The sequence below is a fragment of the Drosophila virilis genome, chromosome X (assembly GCF_030788295.1).
Source record: "Drosophila virilis strain 15010-1051.87 chromosome X, Dvir_AGI_RSII-ME, whole genome shotgun sequence".
Lineage (NCBI taxonomy): Eukaryota > Metazoa > Arthropoda > Insecta > Diptera > Drosophilidae > Drosophila > Drosophila virilis.
Window position 1 is genome coordinate 16,066,855 of NC_091543.1, and position 22,241 is coordinate 16,089,095.

At 41.8% G+C, this 22,241-nt stretch overlaps 3 protein-coding genes across 3 annotated transcripts; 2 read left to right on the forward strand and 1 right to left on the reverse strand.

Annotated features, from left to right (window-relative positions):
• The first annotated feature begins 1,308 nt into the window (after nt 1-1,308).
• On the forward strand, nt 1,309-8,548 carry LOC6635482 (uncharacterized). The gene is made up of 3 exons (XM_002058975.4): nt 1,309-1,695; nt 5,742-6,166; nt 7,016-8,548. Exons 1-3 carry the CDS (start codon nt 1,675-1,677, stop codon nt 8,406-8,408), a joined length of 1,839 nt encoding a protein of 612 aa, XP_002059011.2. The 5' UTR covers nt 1,309-1,674; the 3' UTR covers nt 8,409-8,548.
• A 5,984-nt stretch (nt 8,549-14,532) lies between these two features.
• On the forward strand, nt 14,533-19,990 carry LOC6635481 (uncharacterized). The gene is made up of 3 exons (XM_070210147.1): nt 14,533-14,668; nt 16,304-16,511; nt 17,401-19,990. The coding sequence occupies exons 1-3, from the start codon at nt 14,570-14,572 to the stop codon at nt 19,650-19,652; spliced, it is 2,559 nt and encodes an 852-aa protein (XP_070066248.1). The 5' UTR covers nt 14,533-14,569; the 3' UTR covers nt 19,653-19,990.
• Nucleotides 19,991-21,002: 1,012 nt separating this feature from the next.
• On the reverse strand, nt 21,003-21,906 carry LOC6635480 (histidine-rich glycoprotein). The gene is made up of 2 exons (XM_070207735.1): nt 21,745-21,906; nt 21,003-21,530 (listed from the first exon to the last, which is right to left on the reverse strand). The coding sequence occupies exons 1-2, from the start codon at nt 21,757-21,759 to the stop codon at nt 21,135-21,137; spliced, it is 411 nt and encodes a 136-aa protein (XP_070063836.1). The 5' UTR covers nt 21,760-21,906; the 3' UTR covers nt 21,003-21,134.
• Nucleotides 21,907-22,241: the final 335 nt, after the last annotated feature.

A 22,241-nucleotide genomic window follows, 5' to 3' on the forward strand; every position in this document is an offset into this window, starting at 1 on the left:
GCGTTGCGCCAGTTTTTTATGACTTTGAACTTGAACTGGGCAAACAAAGGTGTTTTTTCTTCTAAAAAAGAAATTTCGTAAAATGAAAGGAATCAAATCAATATCAACAATAGGCAAGGTCATTCATTTGATTCCAATTGTGTTATTGTAGTGTTATTTTATGCCTCCTCAGAATTCGTTACCATCTGATGTCCAATATCATCAAATTAAGTTTTAGTTTCATTGCTTTATTTAAAAAATATTGTTTACTTTATATCTATTTTTACCTTGCCATAAATTCAATATTTGGGCGCTTTCTCAAAGCCAGTATCTGAAAATAAGTAAATTTTACTAGGAAATATTGATGTGCCCCAATCATTACGAAGTAATTCTTTAAAAAGCCAATCAATTTTATACTCCTTGTTTTGTATAGTTAAATAGACCGATAAAGAAATCAATAGTTCAACTGATAATTCTTGTTTTCAAAAGACAAATATTACTCAACGGAATTAGTTACTTGAACCTCAATTGATTTATCTACATATATTTATTATAATTCTTGCAGTTATATAGCTAAGAAATACGTTTTATTTTGGTTATTAACTGCCGTCAACTTGGAGTGCACACTATGAAGAGCTCGTTTGGGTAAATCCTAGGGAATTCACATCTGCAGTCTTCTTTTCAGTTTATACGAGAATTTGTTCGTCTGGATGAAAGCGAGACTAAAGCATATTAAGGGTCCTAATCTTATGCCTTTTAGATTCCATTTCACGCAGCAACTCACTTATTTCCATACGACCAAATAAATACATATGTATCTAGTAAGTCTCACAGATTCACAAATTCTATGTAAACAAAAGCTGAATAGCTTTGGCCGCGTTAAGTGCCAGCAAGTCAAAGATTTAGTTTTTCGTATGCTAATAGTATATGTCGCTATATGTTGGCTTTTTGTAACCAAAGAACTTGGCGACAAAAAAAAGTAAAACAAGTATTTTAACATTGAAACGAATCTGAATTACCTGAATCATTGCATTTGTTTATTGTTGCAGCAGCGTCTGGCAACCTACACCTTCAGCCACGCATATACACAGGCATATACACAGGCACACACACACACACACACACACACACGTGAGGTGTCATTGGTTGTGAACTCGTCCATTGCTCGTTCCGCACGTTCCCGCTGGCTGACTGACTGGCCAAGTGACTTGGACTTGCCGCAACGAAGACGCTGCTCGCTGCGACTGTGGCTGCTGTTGCTGTTGCTGTTGCTGCTGCTTTTGCGGCTGTCGTCGTTGGCATAAAAACCAAGCGCACCGCCTGCGCCAGCCACAGTAAGTCGCGCGACTTTTGAACGCCGCAACAACCGTCGAGCGTTGGCACGATCAGCGATCAAGTTTCCCACAATTTTCCAGCATCTTGTTTATAAACAATTTTCCTTTTTTTTCTGTTTTGTTTGAAAGTGTGCATTAATTTTGTTATTTTTGTTGTTGCATTTAGCAAATGTAACTGTGCGAAAAAGTTATTAAAGTGAAGCAGCAACTCAATAGAAAGATATACAATCCATAAGATACGTACTGATATACACATTCGTCTCAGCGAGTGTTCGTGTATGTGTGAAAATTAATATTTAAATGTGCATTGTCTGAGGCCCGTCGCCTGCAGCAAATACGAGCAAAAGCATCTGTGGAAACAATGAGATTAGTATTGATATTGGTATGTATTATACGAGCAGGAAGCACTAACCCATCAGCACTTACATAATCTAGCCCAACCCAACGCGGAAGAGCCGACTAGGCAATGTCAGCCATTGGCAAGCCCCAAATTAGACAAACTAGCTCATCATTAGCAGTGACCTATCAACAGCTTAAACTCATTTTATGGCCACAAATTAGTTGCACATCCAAGTGCCTAGCTTGAGACATATTCATGTATCCAATCAGAAGTTTTCTTATTGCCAATTTTGTGGCCTACCCGCCGGAAAGTTGCACGCAATTGCAATTTAAGCAATTTGAAAGTGTAGTTGTAGGCGTGTCCGACGCCCACCAGAAATGCTTCCTACTACTCCTGTGCCGTCATCCGTTGGCTGCTCAATTAATTTGCATTGCAGCCGCTGAGACGCTGAGCCACTGAGCCGCTCAGCCGGCTTGGCCAGCTGCAAGATGTGTTTCACTTTTGTTTAATAAGGGGTGCGGGGAGCAATGGCAATGCCACGTAATGCCTGTCATAGAAAGTGCTCACAGTGGGAGTTTACAGCTATATGTGTGTGTGTGTGTGTGTCTTTTTGTGTGTGGCCAGTTCGTGGCGCTTAGCTTAGCCGGTCTTTGACAGCAGTTCACTGATCCTGAAGCTGATGCCACACGCCCCACTACAAACATAATTTTCCTGTTCAATTTTTTTCTGTTTTCAGACCCCAAGAAAATAACACTGCATCAAGCTCTGCCATTAGATATGTACATATATCAACTTTCATATCAACTTAACATCTATGTATATAAGTGTATACAATTCTTCTGCCTGCGTAATAGCCGACTTATGGCATATTACATTTACATATTTCAGTTGAATTTTGAAACTTAAGCGAACGATAAAAAAAGATTTGCCTATCTAAAATGGCAAACGTATGCAAAAAAAAAAACTATACAATATCATCTTTTTTCTTACGCAGCTATATGATGCAGCCTTTTGCCAAGAAAATTTAAGATAGTTTTTGTTCAATAATTTTATCGGTCTTATATTCCAAAGAACCATGACCATACTTAAAGACTCGTGACAGCATCATAAGACCCTCGCTGCTAAAGGGTATAGCAGCCATAACAACAAACGCTCAATTTGCAACTGGCAAAAGAAACAAGATTTTAATCGTATCGCTTCGCTGATCTCTCAACTCAACGCGAGCTGCGATGCGTCTACCCGTTGGCTAGGCCGCCCTTGCCCTTGTCTCTGCATGTAAATTTTGGCTAAAGCGCCTGCGGTTCTGGCCTCGTCAAACAATCAGCAACAACAACAACAATAACAAGAAACAAACTAAAGTCCGCCACACGCCACAAAGCTCAATATATCAGTTAGTTCCAGTTCCAGTCCAGCCTATATCTTTACGCTAATTGGCCAGCTGGCTATCGAGATTTATTAGGCAGATCTCCTAACTGGATGGGATTGCCAAACAGATTTAGCCGCAAAATGTATTTACGCAAATGCGGCGACATTTCGTGACGGCTTGTTGCACTGAGAACTCGTTTGCCACTGCGGTTACAACGTGCTGCGGTATGTCCTATGTGTGTAAGCTGTTATGTAAAGTAATATCAGCTGGTTTAGCTGGAGGGTTGTGCGAGTTGGAGGCCTTCGAGCAGGCACAGGACAAAGCATTAAAGTCTTTTGGGGCTGCTTAAAATCTTGGCTTTGTTGCTGTTGAATTTACATTTTATTGTTATTATTTTTGTTTTGCTATTTTATTATTATTATTATCATTTTTTGTTGCATCATTCACTGAGCTACAGCAAACGACAAAAAACAACAAACAACATGACGCAGCTACAACTAATTTGCACGCGTTGCGTGGAGCCAGCAGCAATAATTTCTTTTTTTCTTCTCTTTGCCTGGGTTTTTGTAGAGATGCACGCGTGACGTGCCGCAAATGGCTCACGAGTCACGACTCACGTATTGCTTGGCAATGGGCATTTAAAATGTGTTATGCGGGAAATTAATTTTTAAATTTTTGCAACATTTTTTGCACCTGCCACAATTTAATTGGGCTTGCGACATGGACGGCATCGCTGGGGAGGGGGTGGTAGTGTTTGCGCTTCGCAATGTTCTGCCTGAGCTGCTTGACAATTTTGCTATCACATTCTGCAAAGTGAAAGGCAACAACAACAACAAAAACAACAGCAATTTAATTAAATTATTACACAAAGTGTGTGCGCTTTTTTTTTGCTGCTTGCCACCAAAAATAAATCAATGCTAGCCAGGCTGACAGGCGGCCAGTGTTGGGTAGTGGCGGAGGTGGGGCGGACTGGGTACAACTGCTGGACGCATTATATAAAGCGGGTAACATAACAACAAAGATCACATAAATTCGCATGTTAGCAAAACTCGTCGACTTCCTCGGCAGCAAGCGACCGCCCCCTCCAGCAACAAACATGCCCCCGACCAAAATGCCAGCATTTGACAGAAATTATTTCTGCAATTTTTTTCATTTTGTTTTTTGAGCATTTTTGTTTTCGAGTCGCAGGTGCGACCGTGCAGCAGGTGAACGAAAGTCTACCAAATAGTCTTCCTGATTAAAGCAGCAAAAACACACACACACACACACACACATAGTGCTGTAAAAACAATTGCAAAACGAGCAGTAAAACGCACTGCGCGCTATTAAATTATATATGTTGAGTCTGGAGTCTAAGTTGACTTGACACACTGTCCCAGTTTCGGATTTATCGCCACTGTAATTGAGTGACAAAATGCAATTAAAAAATGTTGCTCTTATAGCGGACTGGCTGTGAGATAGTTAACGCGCAACTAAACACATGCAAAATGTTGAAATATTGAACAAAGCAGGTGACCGAAACAGTTTTCAAGAATAAGCAAAAGCTTTTTAACAAATTCAAATATTGCGATTGTGTTCGAGATGAAAAAACTGTAACACACAGTCATGCTAGCAACTTAATGTTGGTTCGAATATTATATTCAAAAATTATCTATTCCATTCCTTTACAGAACGTGCCGAATATCACTTAAAAAATTGGTTACATAAACCGAAACAAAAGACTGAGGACACGAACTTGACATTGTATTGCAACTGAGCACAGTTTTTTCAAATCATCAGCTACCTACTCCAATTGTATTGTTTCTAAATTACCAACTGTTTGCTTAAAAATATTAGTTATATAAATCGCATGTATGCATCATATAATAAGCCGACAGTGTATATCATATACATATCAAAAGACTGAGGACACAAGCGTGACCAAATATTACAACTGAGCAACATGTTTGTAATAATCGGCTGTTTACTCACTTATGTATGCTTTTTAAATTATCAGCTATAAACTTTACAATATTAGTTATATCAGGCGAAAGCATATATCATATGAAAATCAAAAGACTGAGGATACAAACTTGACCAAAAGTTGCAATAGTGCATGTTTTTATTCTAATTATATTATTTTTATTATATTTATTATTATATAGCCCAAATATACATATTTCCGAAGCAAAAGACTTAGGACACGAGTTCGACAAAATGTTTTCCCCACACGAACAGCCACAATAAATGCAATAAATAAAACAACATTACAACATCCAGACTGCAGCCCGACTACTTCTGCACATTCACTTTATTTATTTACTTTATTCGATCGATATAGACGAAATGTCAAATGTGAAATACACATGCATCTGTGCATGTGTGTGTGTGTGTGTGTGTGTGTGTTTATGTGAGCTGTAAAAGTGTTTGATTTTGATTTTATTATTGGTGCTTTAAGAGTCGTTTCGATTTTTAATGATTTTGTTTGGTTGGTTTGGTTTTTGTATCGAGACCATTCGATAGCCAAGAGCACAAAAACAAAAGAGCTTTTGGCGCAACCGCCGCAACGTTCGATTGTCTGCGCTGGCGCCTCACCTTGAGCCCAAAGCTTAGACAAAGGTGCCAGCAAACAAAGCATCAGCGCGTCTCTATATATATAAGCGGTACCACTTACATACATCCATCTAAACATGGGCACTGATCAAATCTCTAACATTTTTGGATCCTTCTATTTATATTGCAGTGCACGCTCTGCGCGGCGCTGTGCTTGGCCAGCGCTTTGGACCAGCCCGATGTGCCAACAAAATCATCGGCCAGTGGCTATCCCAAAAAGGTGACCACACTGAAGAAGCGACCGACTAAAACGCCCAGCACCACAGCGATCACATCGTCATCCTCAGCTGGTGCAAGCACAGCCACAACGAAGCCCAGCAAACCACGCATCAAAATTGCCAGCGCCAGCAAAAAGACTACGACAAAGGCGCCTTCGCTCGCCGCCAGTTTTGGCAATTTGCCCGCCGATGATCTGGAGTTCATCAAGGAGCTAGACAAACAGTTTAAGCTACACGGCAACAAGATCAAAATTAAGGTGGAGCGTGAGAATACGACCAGCAGTAACGACGGCGGCAGCGGCAAAAACAACAAGCGCACCATCGATGGCGAGCTGGGGTCAGTGACTTCTCTAATGTATCCATAGTTAGGTGGCGCCGCCTGGAACCAGTTTGCAAAGAACCCAAACTTGCTACTGTTTAACACTAGGCAATTGTTTTGTGGCCGAAAAACGCGCGAGTTATTATCAGTGCAAAAGAAATAGTCATAGTGTGAAAAACTACGTCAGATTTATGATGTTTAGTATACTCTTTGATTTCTATTAGACAGATTTATTAGATAGAGCTAAATCTATTTATTACCAATTTTTAGTTGTCATGTTCTTTATTTCCTTAAAGCTACATATAGGGCTGTACATAGATACGGATCTATATGTGCACTATCTTTAATCTTTTTTTCATATTTTTTTTAACGGACTTCCCATGAATTCGAAGAACATTTATTTCACAAAATCAGATACATGCAAAAATACCATTTGTATGCTTATTCAGGTTTATGCGACTTCCCTCACTTGTCCTTCGTCTATATCCTTCATTTATAGAAGTCAGATTAATTTAATTGAACAGAGTCTTTCATTTTACATTCCCTTGCAAGTTGCTGACTTAAAATTAACATGTAATTGGAAAAAAATAGCAAAATAAAAAATGGAATAATAGAGCTCTTGTCATGATATTGATCTATAAATAGAAATGAATGCAATTCAGCTTATAATTACCTGCGATTCAATTCGCATTCCCACTTCCGTGGCCTGACATTTGCTGACTGCCAAGTTTATGAGAAAAGAGAATGGAAACCGGTAAATAATTTACCATTCAAGAACTCGTGTCAAAAGGGAAAACTGAAACGGGCGCCAGTACTTATGACTTGTCTTGCTGCCATGCAAAATACTCACGTTCCGCCTCTTTACAGCTATGGCTATGCGCATCAGGGCTACGACTATACTCCGCCCAAGTATATGTTCTATCCGTACTCGCAGCATGATATACCCGCAACGGAATCGCCCGATGTCTATGCCGGCTACTCGCCGGCTGACTATGAGCAGCCGGGCACGACACAGGCCCAACAGCAGCCAATTCAACATCAGCAGGTGACTAGCGTGACCATTGAACCCTCCTACTCATACGAGCTGAAGCCACAAACCAGTTACGAGACACAACAGCCGGCGGCTGAGCAGCATGCGCATGCGGAGCAGCCGCAAATCGATTTGCCACAGCCGCATCATGAGCCCAGCGGGGCGGGCGGTGATGTCGCCGGTTACCAGGAACCTGTCATAGTGCTTAGAATACCCGGTCCGGCCAAGTATGCGGCGCACTTGCAAACGCTGCTGCAGCAGTATCTGGAAATACGCGCCGCCCAGTATCTGCAGCTGCTGCAAGAAGCCGAACAGCGCAAACAGCATCAAAGCGAGGAGCTCCCACCGCAGTCATATGACACGCCCGAGCAGCACGAGCAGGCGCACTATCATCCGGATGTCACCTATGCCCATCAGGTGGCCCCGACGCCGCCGCCCATACAGTACGCGCCTATTGACGATGTCTATCAGACCTACAAAGGTCGCCACCAGCAATCCCAGGCACAGCAATACGAGCAGCCAGCTGAAGCCTATTATTCGCCCACCGGCTACCAGCAGCAGCAGCCGCAATTCTACTATGCCCAGCCGCAGCAGCAGACCCAGTACGAAAGCAGCTACCAGCCGCAACTCTATCTGATTGCCATGACACCGCAGGCACAGTACGCTGAGCCGTCGGAAGCTGTTCATCAGCAGCAGCATCAGCAGCAGCAACAACAGCAGCCAATTTATGTGCCAGAGCAGGAGCCGCCTACAGCACCGGAAGCGGAGCCAGCTGGCCATGATCATGAGCTGCCCATTACGGAGAACAATCCGCGACCCACACACACCAAGGTCATCTTCAATTCACAAAGCAACGCCGCCGCCGACTATGCCTCCAGTATGTACGACCTGCCCTCCATTCGGCCCTATGCGGAGCAGCAGCATCAGCATCAGCAACAACACCAGCAGCAGCAGGCGGAGAGTGGCCACACGGATGTGGCAGCCACAGCCGCCGACTACCAGCCATCTCATGAGTCCGCCGAGGCCATGGCCATCACGCAACCGCCCTACAACTATCACGCCCACGGGCTGAAGATGTCACGCCAGCAGCGTCAGGGCAAGCGGGCGGCCAAGGCGGAGCATGCGGCCGACCAGCAGCTGCAGCAGATACGCGAATATGTCCGGGAGAAGCTAGGCGCCGAGATGGGCTCGGCGGTGGAGTACAAGACGACGCAGCTGCTGGAGGGTTGAGAGCAGCTGCAACCGCTGATATTGTTAATATTATTGTATGTATGTGCTACCATCGCTCTCATTGATGTTTGTTGTTGTTCAATGTTGCCTGACAAAAAAAAAAAAAAGGAATATCATTAGTATTTATTCTATTGTGGGAATCAGGATTGGGAAAGCCAACAAGAACAGCGGCTGCAAGGAACACTTGCATTTGTGCATTTGTTCCCTTTCCCGATTTTCATTAAATTCGAATTCATCTCGTGTTGTTTTTCACATTATTTTTACGCTCATGCCAGTTGTTTTATTTTTGTAATCTCATTTGATAAAACATTTTTTTTTGTTTTTTTTGTTTTTTGTTTTGCTAACAACAACAAATCGTGTTAAATATGTGCAATAATTAGTTTATAAAAAAATGTGCTTTGGACTTTATATATTTTTGCACAAATAAAAAAATGTGAAATTTATGAAAGCTGCTTCAGTTTGTGTAACTCCCCGCAACGAACTGTGTGAGAGGTATTTTGCGGAGCTGCAGAAATAAATATAAGCTAGCGGGTATTTCCCGGCCTTGCCCGTGGCAAGTTGTTTGCCTTTTATTTTGGGTATAACCTTTTCACCCATTGCCTGCTCGTCGTTAAAATTAATATTTATTAGTATATCTCATGCTTTTTTTTTAAAGATATTAGGATATGAGCTTGAGAACGGACATTTCCACGAAAAAATGATGGATTTGGCGAGAAGTGTGAAACACATCTTACAAAGATATTTAAAAATGACTCTGCCATTCAATCAGGAATGGCAACATTTTTTAAAAAATATATATTAGTTGTGAAAGAGAAAGCTATATATCTAAGGTTAGGGTTTAATTTCCACCAGGCATATACATATATTTACTAAATATTTCATAAGGTAAATATATAAAAGTGAAAAATCTATGCAGTCGCATGCAATCGACTGCGCCATACTCTGTATCCAGTGTAGTAAAAGCCCAACAATAGATCGAAAAGGACCTTACAAATCATGCGGCAAAAGACTCTAAAACTGTAAGCAAAAGTCATAGTGACTCACAAACTTTGGCTGTGGGTTATACACATTTCGGTAATTGTTTAAACAAAATGGGCATGGTCATAATATTCTTAGACCTTTAGATATCTCAAGAGAAGGCAATTTGGCTTAATACAAATAGACAAACCCAGGCCCATGGCAAAATTATAGTCACACAACATTTTGTCCTTTTCATTTCCAGAATTCCTTCATAAATTCTATGTGTATTTGCTTAAATGTTTAATCCCAAGAAAAACAAAACATACAATTGACCAGTGGCTATGTCTCAGTCGACCACTTTGCTGCCTTTGATAGCATTTAAATTAGCTGCCTAAAAGCATGCAACATGCCACAACTGTGCTTTGAAGTGCTGCATGTGGCAGGTAGATTGCGAGCATATTTAACACATGTTAAATGCGGAATATCCAGCGAAAAGTGCGAGCATCTTATGCAATTTGCAACGATCACCCGGAAATCATGCATAAAACCAATAAAGCTAAGCACATAATGATATCAATTGAAAACAAGCAAGTACGACTTGCTTTGGCACGCCGAATATTAGATACCCTTATAGAAAATTGTTTCTACAGGTGCCGCATCTTTCGAGCAATTCTTCGTATAGAGCTGTTTCTTAATATAGTACACTGATGCCGATAAGATTTTGCTTATAATAGTTGCCAAGTTTGGACAATATATCTTGTACTATCAAAAATGTATTCATACAAGAACTTAACTTTGACATGCCTTCTTCTTCGGTTAAAAAAAAAATGATAATACCCTCTACAAGGGTATCATAATTTAAGCATTTGAGCTGGCATATTTTATTTGCATTGCTTTGGTGTTAAATACCAGAGATTTTTAAATATACTTTACACAAAAAATACAAAATTCACATTTAAATAACAACTTGCGAAAAATCACGCAAAACTGCTGCAAGAAATAAAAAACACAACAGGAAATAAAAAATTCCGAAAGCAGCAACGAAAATCAATTAACGTACAAATCAACGTTAAGCATGCGTTTTAGGCAGAGTTTTCGTTTGCAGCGTAATTGCATTTGAGTGTGCCCGTTTTGTAGAGTGGCGCATTTAAGTGTGACCATAGTTCACTATGTTCGCTTTTCACTGTGACTGTCGTTGTATGCATATGTCCGTGTTTTGTGAGCCGTTGCTTTTCTTTTGGTCGTATTTAAATATGGCCAAATTGTCGTCTGATTGTTTTTAGGCCGTTTTTTTCTAACATGGCTTTTATTTGTGCCAATACTTCAGAATGCTCGCTTATTAATGTGCCTGTATATGTAGGCATATGTCCGTATTTACATAACACACAATCTGACCATATTTTATTTCTCCAAAGTTTCCTTAAACTAATTAGAACTATTCTTCTAGGAAATGGGTTTTTTTTAATATTTATTATAATGAGGTGTTTAGTTAGATATATTTGTAGACATTTTAGCTCATAAGGCTTATAAGTATTAACTTGATCATTTTTAAAATTTTTTACTTTGCAAACTGGACTTTTCTACATATTTCTTGCAATTAATCTGTTCAATCAATTTGCAAGCGAAAACCTTCTTATTTAATAGATTGATGATGACACGTAAAGATCTTCCTTTGCTAACAATGTTTAATTTTTGTTTGGCTTGTCAACTTTCACCTACTTCAGGTAGGCAATTTGGGAGTGTTTTTCGCATCGCCTGTTTAGCCTGTTGCCACACCGCTAAAATGAGTTTACGTAAATCTCAAGTATGCAAGCAAACAATTAGCATAATCAGCTGCCGTAATGGACGGCAAATTGTACCAATTTTTATAATTTTTCCTATTCAAATGCGGCAGTGGCAGCGTCTGTGGCTGTTGGTGTTGCTGTTGCTGTGGCTGCATCTTGGCTTTCCAGTCGAAAACATTATTAAAACATACATAAAAAATATGCAACATTTACAACAAGAGGCGACATCAACTTCCGCGCGCGCGAAATTAGTTGCACATCCAGATTTCTATCTGGCAGATGCAACTGCATTTCCAATTGCCATCTGGATGCGGCCTTTTTGGCCTTTGATTGCATGCCAACACAGTGCGCTGCAAGAAAGCAATAAAAATTGAAAGTTTTCTTCCCAAAGTGGATCGATTGTCCATTGTTGTCACGTTGGGCTAACTTGGGCAGTGCACGGGCAGACAGCCAAGAAATCGGGCGCTACCCAGCCCTACCTTGCCCTGCCCTGCCATGCCCTGCCCTGCCCGGCCCGGTGGTCCGCTCGATTTTCTCGCATGCGACAAATGCCAACGGAAAGAAGCTAAAACAACTTTAAACTGAATGTTGGGTCTCATCGTGCTGTGTTATCAGCATTAAACATACTAATTATAAGCACTTCCTTGCACCCTGGCGACACTACAGACCTCAACAACAACAAAAAAAGAAAAGAAACGAAAAGTGCAGAAAAACGAATGTAAAGAAACAATAATAAGCCTGTGGAGCCCATAAAATGTATAATGATCTAAATGCTGCCATAACAATGGACCCATAAAACACCGCAGTACCAACAACAATTCACTCACTCGCTCGTCAGCAGCAACAAATTAATAACTTAAGCGTCAGGCCGAAACACGTAACATTTTCCAACATTGTCCAAGCGTTGCAAACGCCGTTGTTGCACCTTGGTTCGAAATGCAAGCAAATGTGCTGCAATGATTGTTAGATAAGGCGTTGTCTACTATTTTATAGACTAAATTTTAAAAGCATTGAAAGCTTTTCCAAAAACTTGAGGCTTGATTAAACATAGCAAATACAAAAAATCGTAAATTTGAGCTTGGCATAGCCACTTGCATAGCTATAAAAGCTCTGTAAGTTCAGTAAAGCTTAAAGAGTGTATTTCATCCCTAACAAAGCTCATTAAAGCTTCTTGCGGTATAGCATCTCCGAAATTGAATTTTTTGCATATTTAATTGAATTCTAGAAAGAAGAAAAAAATGAAACTCGATTGAATGGATCCATGAATTGACTTATCCACTGTGCACCGTAGCCGACATCGTCGCTGGCCGTTGCCGTCGATGCAGCTCTTGTTGTTATTGCTGTGGCTTTTGGCCATATAACGCGCATGCATCGCATTCACGTATTCGCATTGGCAAGGTTGTTGATCTTCACATGTGGCATGTGCCCAGTTCCAGTCCCGTTTCAGTTGCCGACATGCGAATTTTATTATTGTTTTGCCTGGATTGGGATATATTGTTTTAGTTTCTACCAAATGCACATTATCGCTGTTAAGTGTGGCAAACGCTTTTGCCAGAATATAAATATAAATCATAACAAACTGTCGGCTGGTTATAAGCTAAAATGCACAATGAACCCCATTCAAAGGCAAATAAAAATTAATTAGCCAGCTGATTTATATTGGCCACAATCGAAATTGAAATCTTATTCGCAATGCCATTTAACAGATGCATCGCAATTTTTTTGGTAAATCAGCAGCGAGTGCCCCAAACAGTTGCGAACAGCAACTGCTGTTGCGGCTGTCCGAACAGTCTGATAAAAATCCTCATAAATTTTGTGCAACTCTTTTCTCTCCGTTAATTACAATGCACTTAATCAGTGACCATGAAGTAACCGAAACCTTTAAGCGCAGCGCATAGACGAAACAATAATAAAACACAAAGAAAATATACTTTTTGCCCAGCCACTCATTGTGCTGTGGCTGTTGTGGTTGAGATGTGCTGCTGGGAGATGATCGCGCCCGCGAAAGTCTTTAAGAGGCAAGCTAAGCTGAGAGCTATGCGCAGTACTGAGTTTTTTCGACAACATGTTGACTTACTTAAAATATATATGTTTATTTAGAATGATAAGAAGTATCATATATATCTTTAGTTAGATTTTAGAGTTTAATTAATTAATTAATTACACATATGTCAACTACGCGTCAGCCGGGACTGCAAGTCCACATAAAATTGTTCGGTTGACGATTTGAACCAAATTCGCTTTAATTTCTGATATTCCGGATCGTGGAGCTGAGTTTGCACATCTTAAAATCAGATCTAAGTTCAATGCTTATCAGAAAGCTACTATCAGACATATAACATAGTTATATAAATCCAATCGTTGAAGCGATACACGCTTTGTGACTGAGTCTATTTCAAAAGTTATTCATTTTGAACTTAACAATGATAGAATAGAAATATTGTTTGCGTTTCGTCTGGCTTTGCGAAATTGTTTTGGCTTAAATTTGGTTCATGGTAAACATTTATGGTCAAATACGGGTTCGAAATAAGTAGTTTGGTTCAAATCCAAATCCATCTTAGACCAACACCAAAACTGAGAACGTTATACATTCAATGGCGGAACTTGTTCATAAGAAACAAAAACAACTGAAGCCATATAGAAATAATCCTTTGGTCCTGCAATGTGCCAAAATTGAAACTTTCAGTAAATTACATATTGTACAGATGAAGCAAGACATATTTCAATCAACAGCGCATTTTGGCAAATTTTAAATTATACAATCAAAGTAATTATTATTATTAAACGCTTGAGTGTGTCAACTTCCAAAGCGCCGCCTACCCTGTTCAATCCCTCTCTCACTCTCTCTCTCACACTCTCTCCGGGCGCTAACAATGACAGGCGTAATCATTTCATTGAACTGCATTTTCACTGTCGTGTTGCAGCTTATGGCTTAATTGGTCAAAACGAAATCGAAATTGCAGGCTGTAACCAGTTCAGCATTTGACATTTGATTTGTGTTCGGCACCTGCGCTGGCCGCAAGTTCGTGTGCGCGTCCCACCTGGCGTATGCGTTACGGCTCATTATGATAGCCGAGCATATCACGCATACGCAGTGCGTTAAGTAGCCGTTACAATTTGAATGTGCATCGGATGATGGCGTTGCATTTGCCGCTGCTGTTGCCTTGAAAGCGAATGTCTCCGTAACTGCACATCTCCCCCTCTATCTCACTCTCACTCTCACTCTCACTCTATCTCTGCCTGTCTTCCTCGAACGTGCAATCTTTCTCTTTCGCTTTTGTTTGCTGTGTGTGCAATTCGCAAGTTTTCTTTGGCTCGCACATTCGCATAAATTTTCCGCTGCGCCGGCAACGTCATTATAAAAGCCCCGCCATAACAGCTCGCCGCAAACAATTCAAATCCAGTAACAGACGCGAAATGATCTTCGCAATGGCAACGCGTTGTCGGTCCACCAAGAGCCTGCACCTGTGCCTCAATCTGAATCGGTGGCTCTGCCTTACCGCACTAATGCTAATTGTAAGTAGTGCAATTGGTAGCTTCCAAGTGGCAGCTGCAGCTGGCAGAGCCTGTCAACAAAGGATTTTTCACTTTTTATATCGCTATTTTTTTATTGTGTGTGCGCGGCTCAAGTTTCAAATGAAAAGTGCTTTTCGAATCATAAAAATACATGTGTGAAATATGATATATAAAATCAAACAAAGATGCCGATGGATCTGACATTTAATATCCTTAAAAAGATTGACAAAACACGTTGCAGAAAACTACGACTCTTTGAGGCTGAATCATAACCTTTGGCAGATTTCAAAGACATCGCATTTTAGAGCCCATGCCAGAGCTATAAAGGATATTTTAAATTTAAACAGAAAAATGTAGATACATTTAGCATAAGTTGGGAAAACATTGAAGAAGATGGTTTAACAATTTAGGATATTCCTTAGGGTTAACGCATAAGGATATAGCAAAATTGATGCAAATGTTCAATATAAGTAAGAATTTTCTGTATAGTTTGACTGCAAGTAAGTAGGTTGAGACGATATCTCTGTTACGATCCCGATAGTCTACATAAGATAACGTTTCCATCTAATTTTTAGTAAGTACTTATCTATGCTTTAACAATGTATATGGGTATTGATAATTTATATACTAAATCGTAGCAGAATATTTCTTTTTGTTTAATGCTTGGTTGAAGTTTAAACCTGTTTCAATCAAAAAAGCGTAAGTCGCTTACAAAGTTTTCAAGGTTTGAATAAGTCTAAGTAAAATGTATTTAACTTATTCACACCAAAGTTCTTAAGGTTTTAAGTCTTCAAAATATTTAAGGGTTCTAAAAAATTTTGAAGTTTGCTTATATATGGGGCTAACTTAGTATATGTATATAGCGGAGGTTCTAAGCAAAATGAGCACGACAATATTCCCATATTTTTTCGATTGCTGTAAAAACGAACAGCAAGTCAAGCTAAAGCCTCAATTGGGCCCAGGATCGATTAAAGAAAGAGTAAGTCAATGTTCACTGAAGCTGTTTGGCTTGCATTTAACATACACTTTGAGATGGCATTAATCGCCGCCAGGCACTAAGCAGACGGCAATTGGAAATTGGCTTCAATCACAACAAAATTGCGTGCCGAAAACATTTCATGTTGGGGCGCCAAAGGCCCCGCTTCCCGCCAAACTCGAGTGCTCAATCGCTACCGCTACCAACATCCATATGCACGGGCCAATGAACTTGCAGCGGACGCAGCTCAAGCACCACATCGATCAGCGCCGTGGAGACGGTTGGCGGAGGCAACGCTGTCCACTGGCAAATGGCCCGTTCCCGATGCGAAAACACGAAAAAAAAAACATTTGCCTCCCCCTCCACCGTCGAAAGCGAAAGCGAATTGGTTAACTTTAATTAGTTTAATTACGAAATATATATATATATTTATATATATTTATGTGCGTCCACCTATCTGTAAACAAAAGCAAATGGCCAACTAAATGTGCGCTTTGCATTCACATGGCCGCCAATCGGCGCCAAACGACATCGAGCAGCCAAACAATTACCATTTAATTGCTTCACTTGCTGCTCTATCTCTCTCTCTCTCTCTCTCTCTCTCTCTCTGCCTTTCTCCCTCTCTTACTAACTCTGTACACACCCACTTCCATTTATAGTTCATCATGCAGCTGTCCCGTTGTGAAGCACAGTCACAGCCCCGCATCAGCCGTCGTCCGGCTGGAAAGACAAATGTGGAGGAGACCAGCGAGAGAGGCACCGTGCCGGATCAGCTGGCGCTGGCCGCAAGTCGATCTGATGGACATGGGCGCAATTATCCGCGAAGGGGCGGTGTACTACAGGCAAGGACCAAGGAAGCAACTCCAGGTGAGCTTTCAACTGAAACTTTTAAACGAAAGCTTCGAGTATTAATGGAGCTTGTCGTTGAAAGTAGGCTTCATATTCGTGAAACGCTTTTAATTGAAACTTTCTAATGAGAAGCTTGTGGTTTAACGCGAGCCTTACGATTAGCAATCAGTTAAATACTCGATGCTGTTAACTGAAACTTTTGAATAAAAGCTTTGAATAGTACAAGCGAATAGAATAGAATAGAGAATATTACAAGTAAATAGAGAGCTTTGCGATTATGTATGAAACCTTCGAATGCTACAGCAAGAACTTCTGAGCATAGCTTGCCTAAGAACAAAACAGCTATACAAAAGTAAATTGAAAGCTCATTAAAGCTTAACCGAAGTAGTGCAAAAAACGTTTATGAGATTAGAAGAATGTAATACCACAATAGTTGCACTTATCAGTCACTGTACACATGCCCCGCTAGAAAGCTGCCTAGAAGTTGGGATTCTGAGTTCAAACAACTGCCACATTTATTAGCTAATAAATTGCTTTCCAAATTGATTGCAATTGTTGGCGATAAAATTTACAGCCTGTGCCAAAAGAGTCTTTGTTGCAAATAACCTTTACCGAACATGCAAGCTGACTGAAGCTTAAGCAATATTAAAATTGGAAGCAGCTCATCAGCTTACAGGGCGAATCGACATTGAGAAATGTCTTTAGTGCGTATTCACTGTATTCGTGAAAAGCTGAAAAAGTGCTTATCAGCTGTGTGTTAAGCTAATGAAGTTTTGGAATTCAGTAACATTCTGAATGCTTCATAAATGAACAACTGCCACAAATAGAGGCTCATGCCAATTACTAATCACTAACCCTCTCTTTCTCTCTCGCTCTCTTTTTCTTTTATTTTTATGTGCACCCTTAGACTATAGCTACGGGCAGCTGGAGCTGAATCTAATACGACCCGAGCACGAGACGTCTTCATTGTCGCCGCACGGCAAGATCAGTGCTTACTACGGCGGCGGCATGAGCACAACAGCCGAATCCGTTGGAGCTGCTGTTGGTGATCTGAGTCACGAGAAGACTGTCATACTGGAGGACTCGGAGACTGCGGCCGAGTACGTGTCCAACGCTATGAAAATGGCCTATGGCACACGGCACAAGGAGTCACAGGCGCCGCTGCGCATTGTGGCCAACACACAGCGGCCCTTCAGTGCCAGCTCCAGCTCCAGTTCCAGTTCCGAGCAGCAGGCACATGCCCAAGTCCAGCAACAGCAGCATCATCATCATCAGCAGCAGCAACAGCAGCAGCAGCAGCAACACCTGGAGCTGGAGCAGGCCAAGCATGTCAAAGCGCAGGCGCATGCACAGGCGGCGCTGCTGGAGGCACAAATGCAAGCAGAGTTGCAGGCCCAGCTTGTGCAGCAGCAGGCGCTGCTTCTGGCCGAGCAGCAGCGACAGCAGCAGCAACAAGAACAAAAACAACATCAGCAGCATCAGCAGCAGCAGCAGCATCAGCAGCAGCATCATCAGCAGCAGCATCAGCAGCAGCATCAGCAGCAGCATCAGCAGCAGCAGCAACACTCAGTTGAGTCCACTTCCAGTGATTCGTCCCTACCCGCTCCAGCGCCCGTCTATGAAAAGGAGTCGGTGCCGCGAAGCTATGAGCTCTATGACACGCCCGCCCAGACCGAGCCCGTTAGCGGTGACATAGAACGTCTCTATCGCACGAAATATTATAGCTATCCGGCATCGCAGCCGCAGCCACAATTGTACCGCAACATCGAGGACGAGGCGGAGGAGAAGGTGCGCGTCTCTGCATCGACAGAAATACCTAAGGCAGAAATAATGAAACAAATCGAAAAGTCTGTCATCAAGTACATGAAGGAGCTGGAGGCTGAGGGCAAGATAATTACCACGCCACAGGAGCTGGCGCCACCGGCCACCAAAACCTACTACAAGCTGCTGTCGCTGCCCAGTTCCGGCGGAGCCAGTGGCTCAGTTTCGAGCGAGGAGAAGCGCTATAGCAGCAGCACTGTGCGTCCCAAGTACAGCAGTCCGCCGGCAGCTGGCCAAGGTCGTCAGCCGGGTCCGTCCATTCAGCAACATGGCCAATACCATGGACAGCATCATCAGCTGAGCAAGCAGAATTCGCATGCGCTGACCAAGCCGCAACGATACCAATCTGAAACGGAAACCGCATACCAAGCACCGGATATTTCCGCAGACGCACTGGCACCCAATGTGGAGTTCATCTATAAGATTAAGACGCGTGCGCCGCTGCAAACGGCCACTGTGAAGACCGTGTCGAAGCCTTACACCTTGCCGCTGAAGACGAGCGCCGAGCATTTTGATCATGGCGCTGCCCTGAAAAACATCGAGGAGTTCGACTTGTCCCATGTGGTAACGACGCCAGAGCGCGAACAGGAGGAGCAGCGGGTGACGAGCAAGCCGCAAAAGCTGTATTTCAACTCAGATATCTATCATGACATTAACTCATTGCCCTATAAGGCGGAAAAGTTGCGCGGCGCCAGCAGCAGTGCCAGCAATATCCATTCGGTGCAGGGTCAGGAGTACAGGCACAAGCTGAAGGCAGCCGCCGATCTGCATCCAGACTATAAAGGCTATTCGGGCTATTTTGCGGAGCCGGCGTCTAGCAGCATGGAGCTGGCCGAGAAGCAACAGCCGAGCGGCATTGGCAATGATGGCAGTGAGGAGGGCTATCCGCTGCCTTATCAATATGTGCTCAAGAAGGAGCCGCTATCCGCCAAGTACGAGGAGGAACGTGAAAGCTGGGAGCAGTCGATGCGCCTGGCACATGCCAAGCCCGCTGGCGGTGGCTACAAGTCTGCTGCCTCCACCAGCCTGGAATACGACAGCTACAGTCCCAAGTTTAACAACAATCCCGAAGGCTATGGCTATCAGCACACCTACAAGACGCAGCTGCTCCGAGGCGCTGGCGGCGGCGGCAGCGGGGTCAACTCTGGCAACAGCGCCGCTGGCAAGCGCGGCAAGCGAGGCGGTGCCCCGCATCCCTCCGCTGGTGGTGCGCCCGGCAAGAAGCTGTTGCGCAGCAACGTCGGCACTTCAGGCCTCGGTGGCGCTGTTGGCGTTGGCGGCAAGCTGGCCAAGGATCTGGAGGCCAATCTGGCACTGCGACCACCGCCCAAGAAATAGTCTGTTATATAGCTTATTATATGAACAATTTTGTTAATACCAGAATCTTATGTTGTTTTTTTTTTTTTTTGATTTTTTTGTTAGTTATTTATAGTTTTGCTATTGCTAATTATTTATTTTATAGCCAGTTGCTATTCGTGAGCATGGGCGGAGAGGGCCAGTTGCAGCAGCAGTTGTTACTCAACGAACCGGCAAAGTAGTAAACGGAAAAAAAATTTATATGCGCTAGAAAAGAAAACAGTTAGTAGTACACAATAAAAAAAAAAAAACAAACAAACAAGGATAAAGCTCGAAGGAAACTAGTAATAAATGTTCTTAAAGTGCACGAATTTGTAAAAGCTCTTCACTACGGATCGCTATAAATTGTTGTTTGTACTTAAAAGTTCTCACTTAAAGCTCTAAACTTTCAGCTTTGTTGACTAACAGTACTAAAAGCTCTTTACTTGGGATTGTGCTAGCAAAGCTATCAACGCGCCTTAAAGCTCTTACTTTAAACATTCAGCTTGGCTGGCTTACTTTACTCAAAGCTGTTCGTTGCGCATATCTTAAAATTATAGTTTTTTCTCTTAAGCTCATGTAGCTTTCAAGTTTCAAATTGATAAAGTTACAAAAGCTAGGCTGAAAGCTGTTAGTGATTGAAAGCTTGGCAAATTCAATTTGCTGTAGAAAGGCATTTTATTAACTCATAATACTTAAAGCTATTCGCAGTGGTTCTCTAAAAATTATTGTTTGTGCTTAAAAGTTCCAAAAACGTTCATTTTGAAACTCGATCAGCGTACACACTTAAAGCTCTAAAAATCATGGTTGACTTAGTTTACCTGGAGCTCTAACCTTAAAAGCTCTTAGGCCTGACTTGAGTTCTCAAGTTGACTAGCGTGTACTTAGTTAAAAAACTGTACCAACAGCTCCTCACTGCAGATATCGTAAATCTGTTAAGTATGCTTAAAGCGTATAAAGCTTATATGCTGTAGGGTATGAAAGTGAATGACATTACCCAGAAGAATCACAGTTTCAGAAAATCCACTTGTACTTTGCAAAAATATCGAAAGATACTGCCATTTTGCTCGTTTAGGTCTTTATGTCGTAAATACGACTTAGCTTTAAGACTAGCTTAAAAAAAAAAACCTAACTAACATATCTCTTAAAATTATACAAAACTCTTTTACTCAGCTTTTGGGATCCATCAGATTTTGGCACATGAGAATCTTAACTGAAATCAATTTTATTCAATACGCTTATAAATTTAAATAATTTAATATTATCTCGTCCATACTTTTTTTTATGCTTCTCCTGTCGAAAATAATACTCGCTTGTTTTTTAATAATACTCTGGGCAAAATTTTATTTCACAAAAAAAAAACAAAGCCTTAAACTTAAGTACATATTTAAGAAACAGACTCTCATCTGATATGAGAAAATATTAAAAATTATTTGGCAAAATGGGTTAGGGAGAATTGGGTCTAAAAGGGGCCCATGCCTATGCCTATTCATGGTGCGCATAATGCTCGTAGTGCTCGGAATGATGCACTGGCTCCTCGTAATGTCCATGCTCGTGCAAATGCGACTCGCTGTGGTTCTCCAGCACAAGTCCGTGATTGTGATTGTGTTCGGTTTTCGGGTGCAAGATCTTCAACTTCTGCTTGGTGCCGCCAATCTCGATGGGCTTCTTGACCAGATGCTGATCCTCATGCTTTATGTAGACGGGCACGGCATGATAGTGATGGAACTTAACGCTCTGATGCGATGTGGCGTGCTTGTGATCCACCTCATGATGCACCTCGGTCTCCTCATGTTCCGGCTCGTACTTGGCGTGCTCCTCATGTTCGTACTCGTGAATTTTCAACGCGCCGCTGAGTGCCAACAGTGCCAGACACGGAAGCTAAGTCAACAGAAAAAAAAAAAATAAACACACAAACACAAAACAAAAATCTATTAAAATAATGGAAATTGAGCACAAGGATTAGTTGAATGCAGGATTTGTTTTGAATTTTAATTTTGGAATTCTTAGTTGATTTATTTAAGTTTTTCTTGTGAGCCTTGCTCGGGCGGCATTTAAGTTTCTTCTTTTTTTTACTAAAATGTATTTTGCTTACAACAAATTTCAGCATTTTGTTTAGTTTTCGGCTTAGCACAAACACGCACAAAAAAATAACTCAAAAAAAAATATTATTTCAAAGGAAAGAAAATGTTGTTGTTTAGGAGTTTTCGCTGGCTGTGGACTCCTTGACGTTGCTGGACTGAATGTGGCTTGGCGTTTGGGACCAGATTCGATTTATACCCGAAAAAATGATGTGTGCGAGCCGATGCGAACAGGCTACGAGCCAGTGAAATGTGCAACACAAGCAACAATAAAAACAACAACGACAACAATTGAGTAGCTGCGGCAACGAACTTCAAAATGGGCAACAACAACAACTATCGAAATCGAAGTCATAGTCGAAGTCGAAGTCGTTAGCGGCATATAAGAGAAGTTGTCGCTAGCTTTGTTTATTATTGTTGTTTCACACACACACACACACACACACACAAACACACACAGATACACACGCACGCACACTCTCTTGCAGGCATATGCGTGTGAAACTCGTAC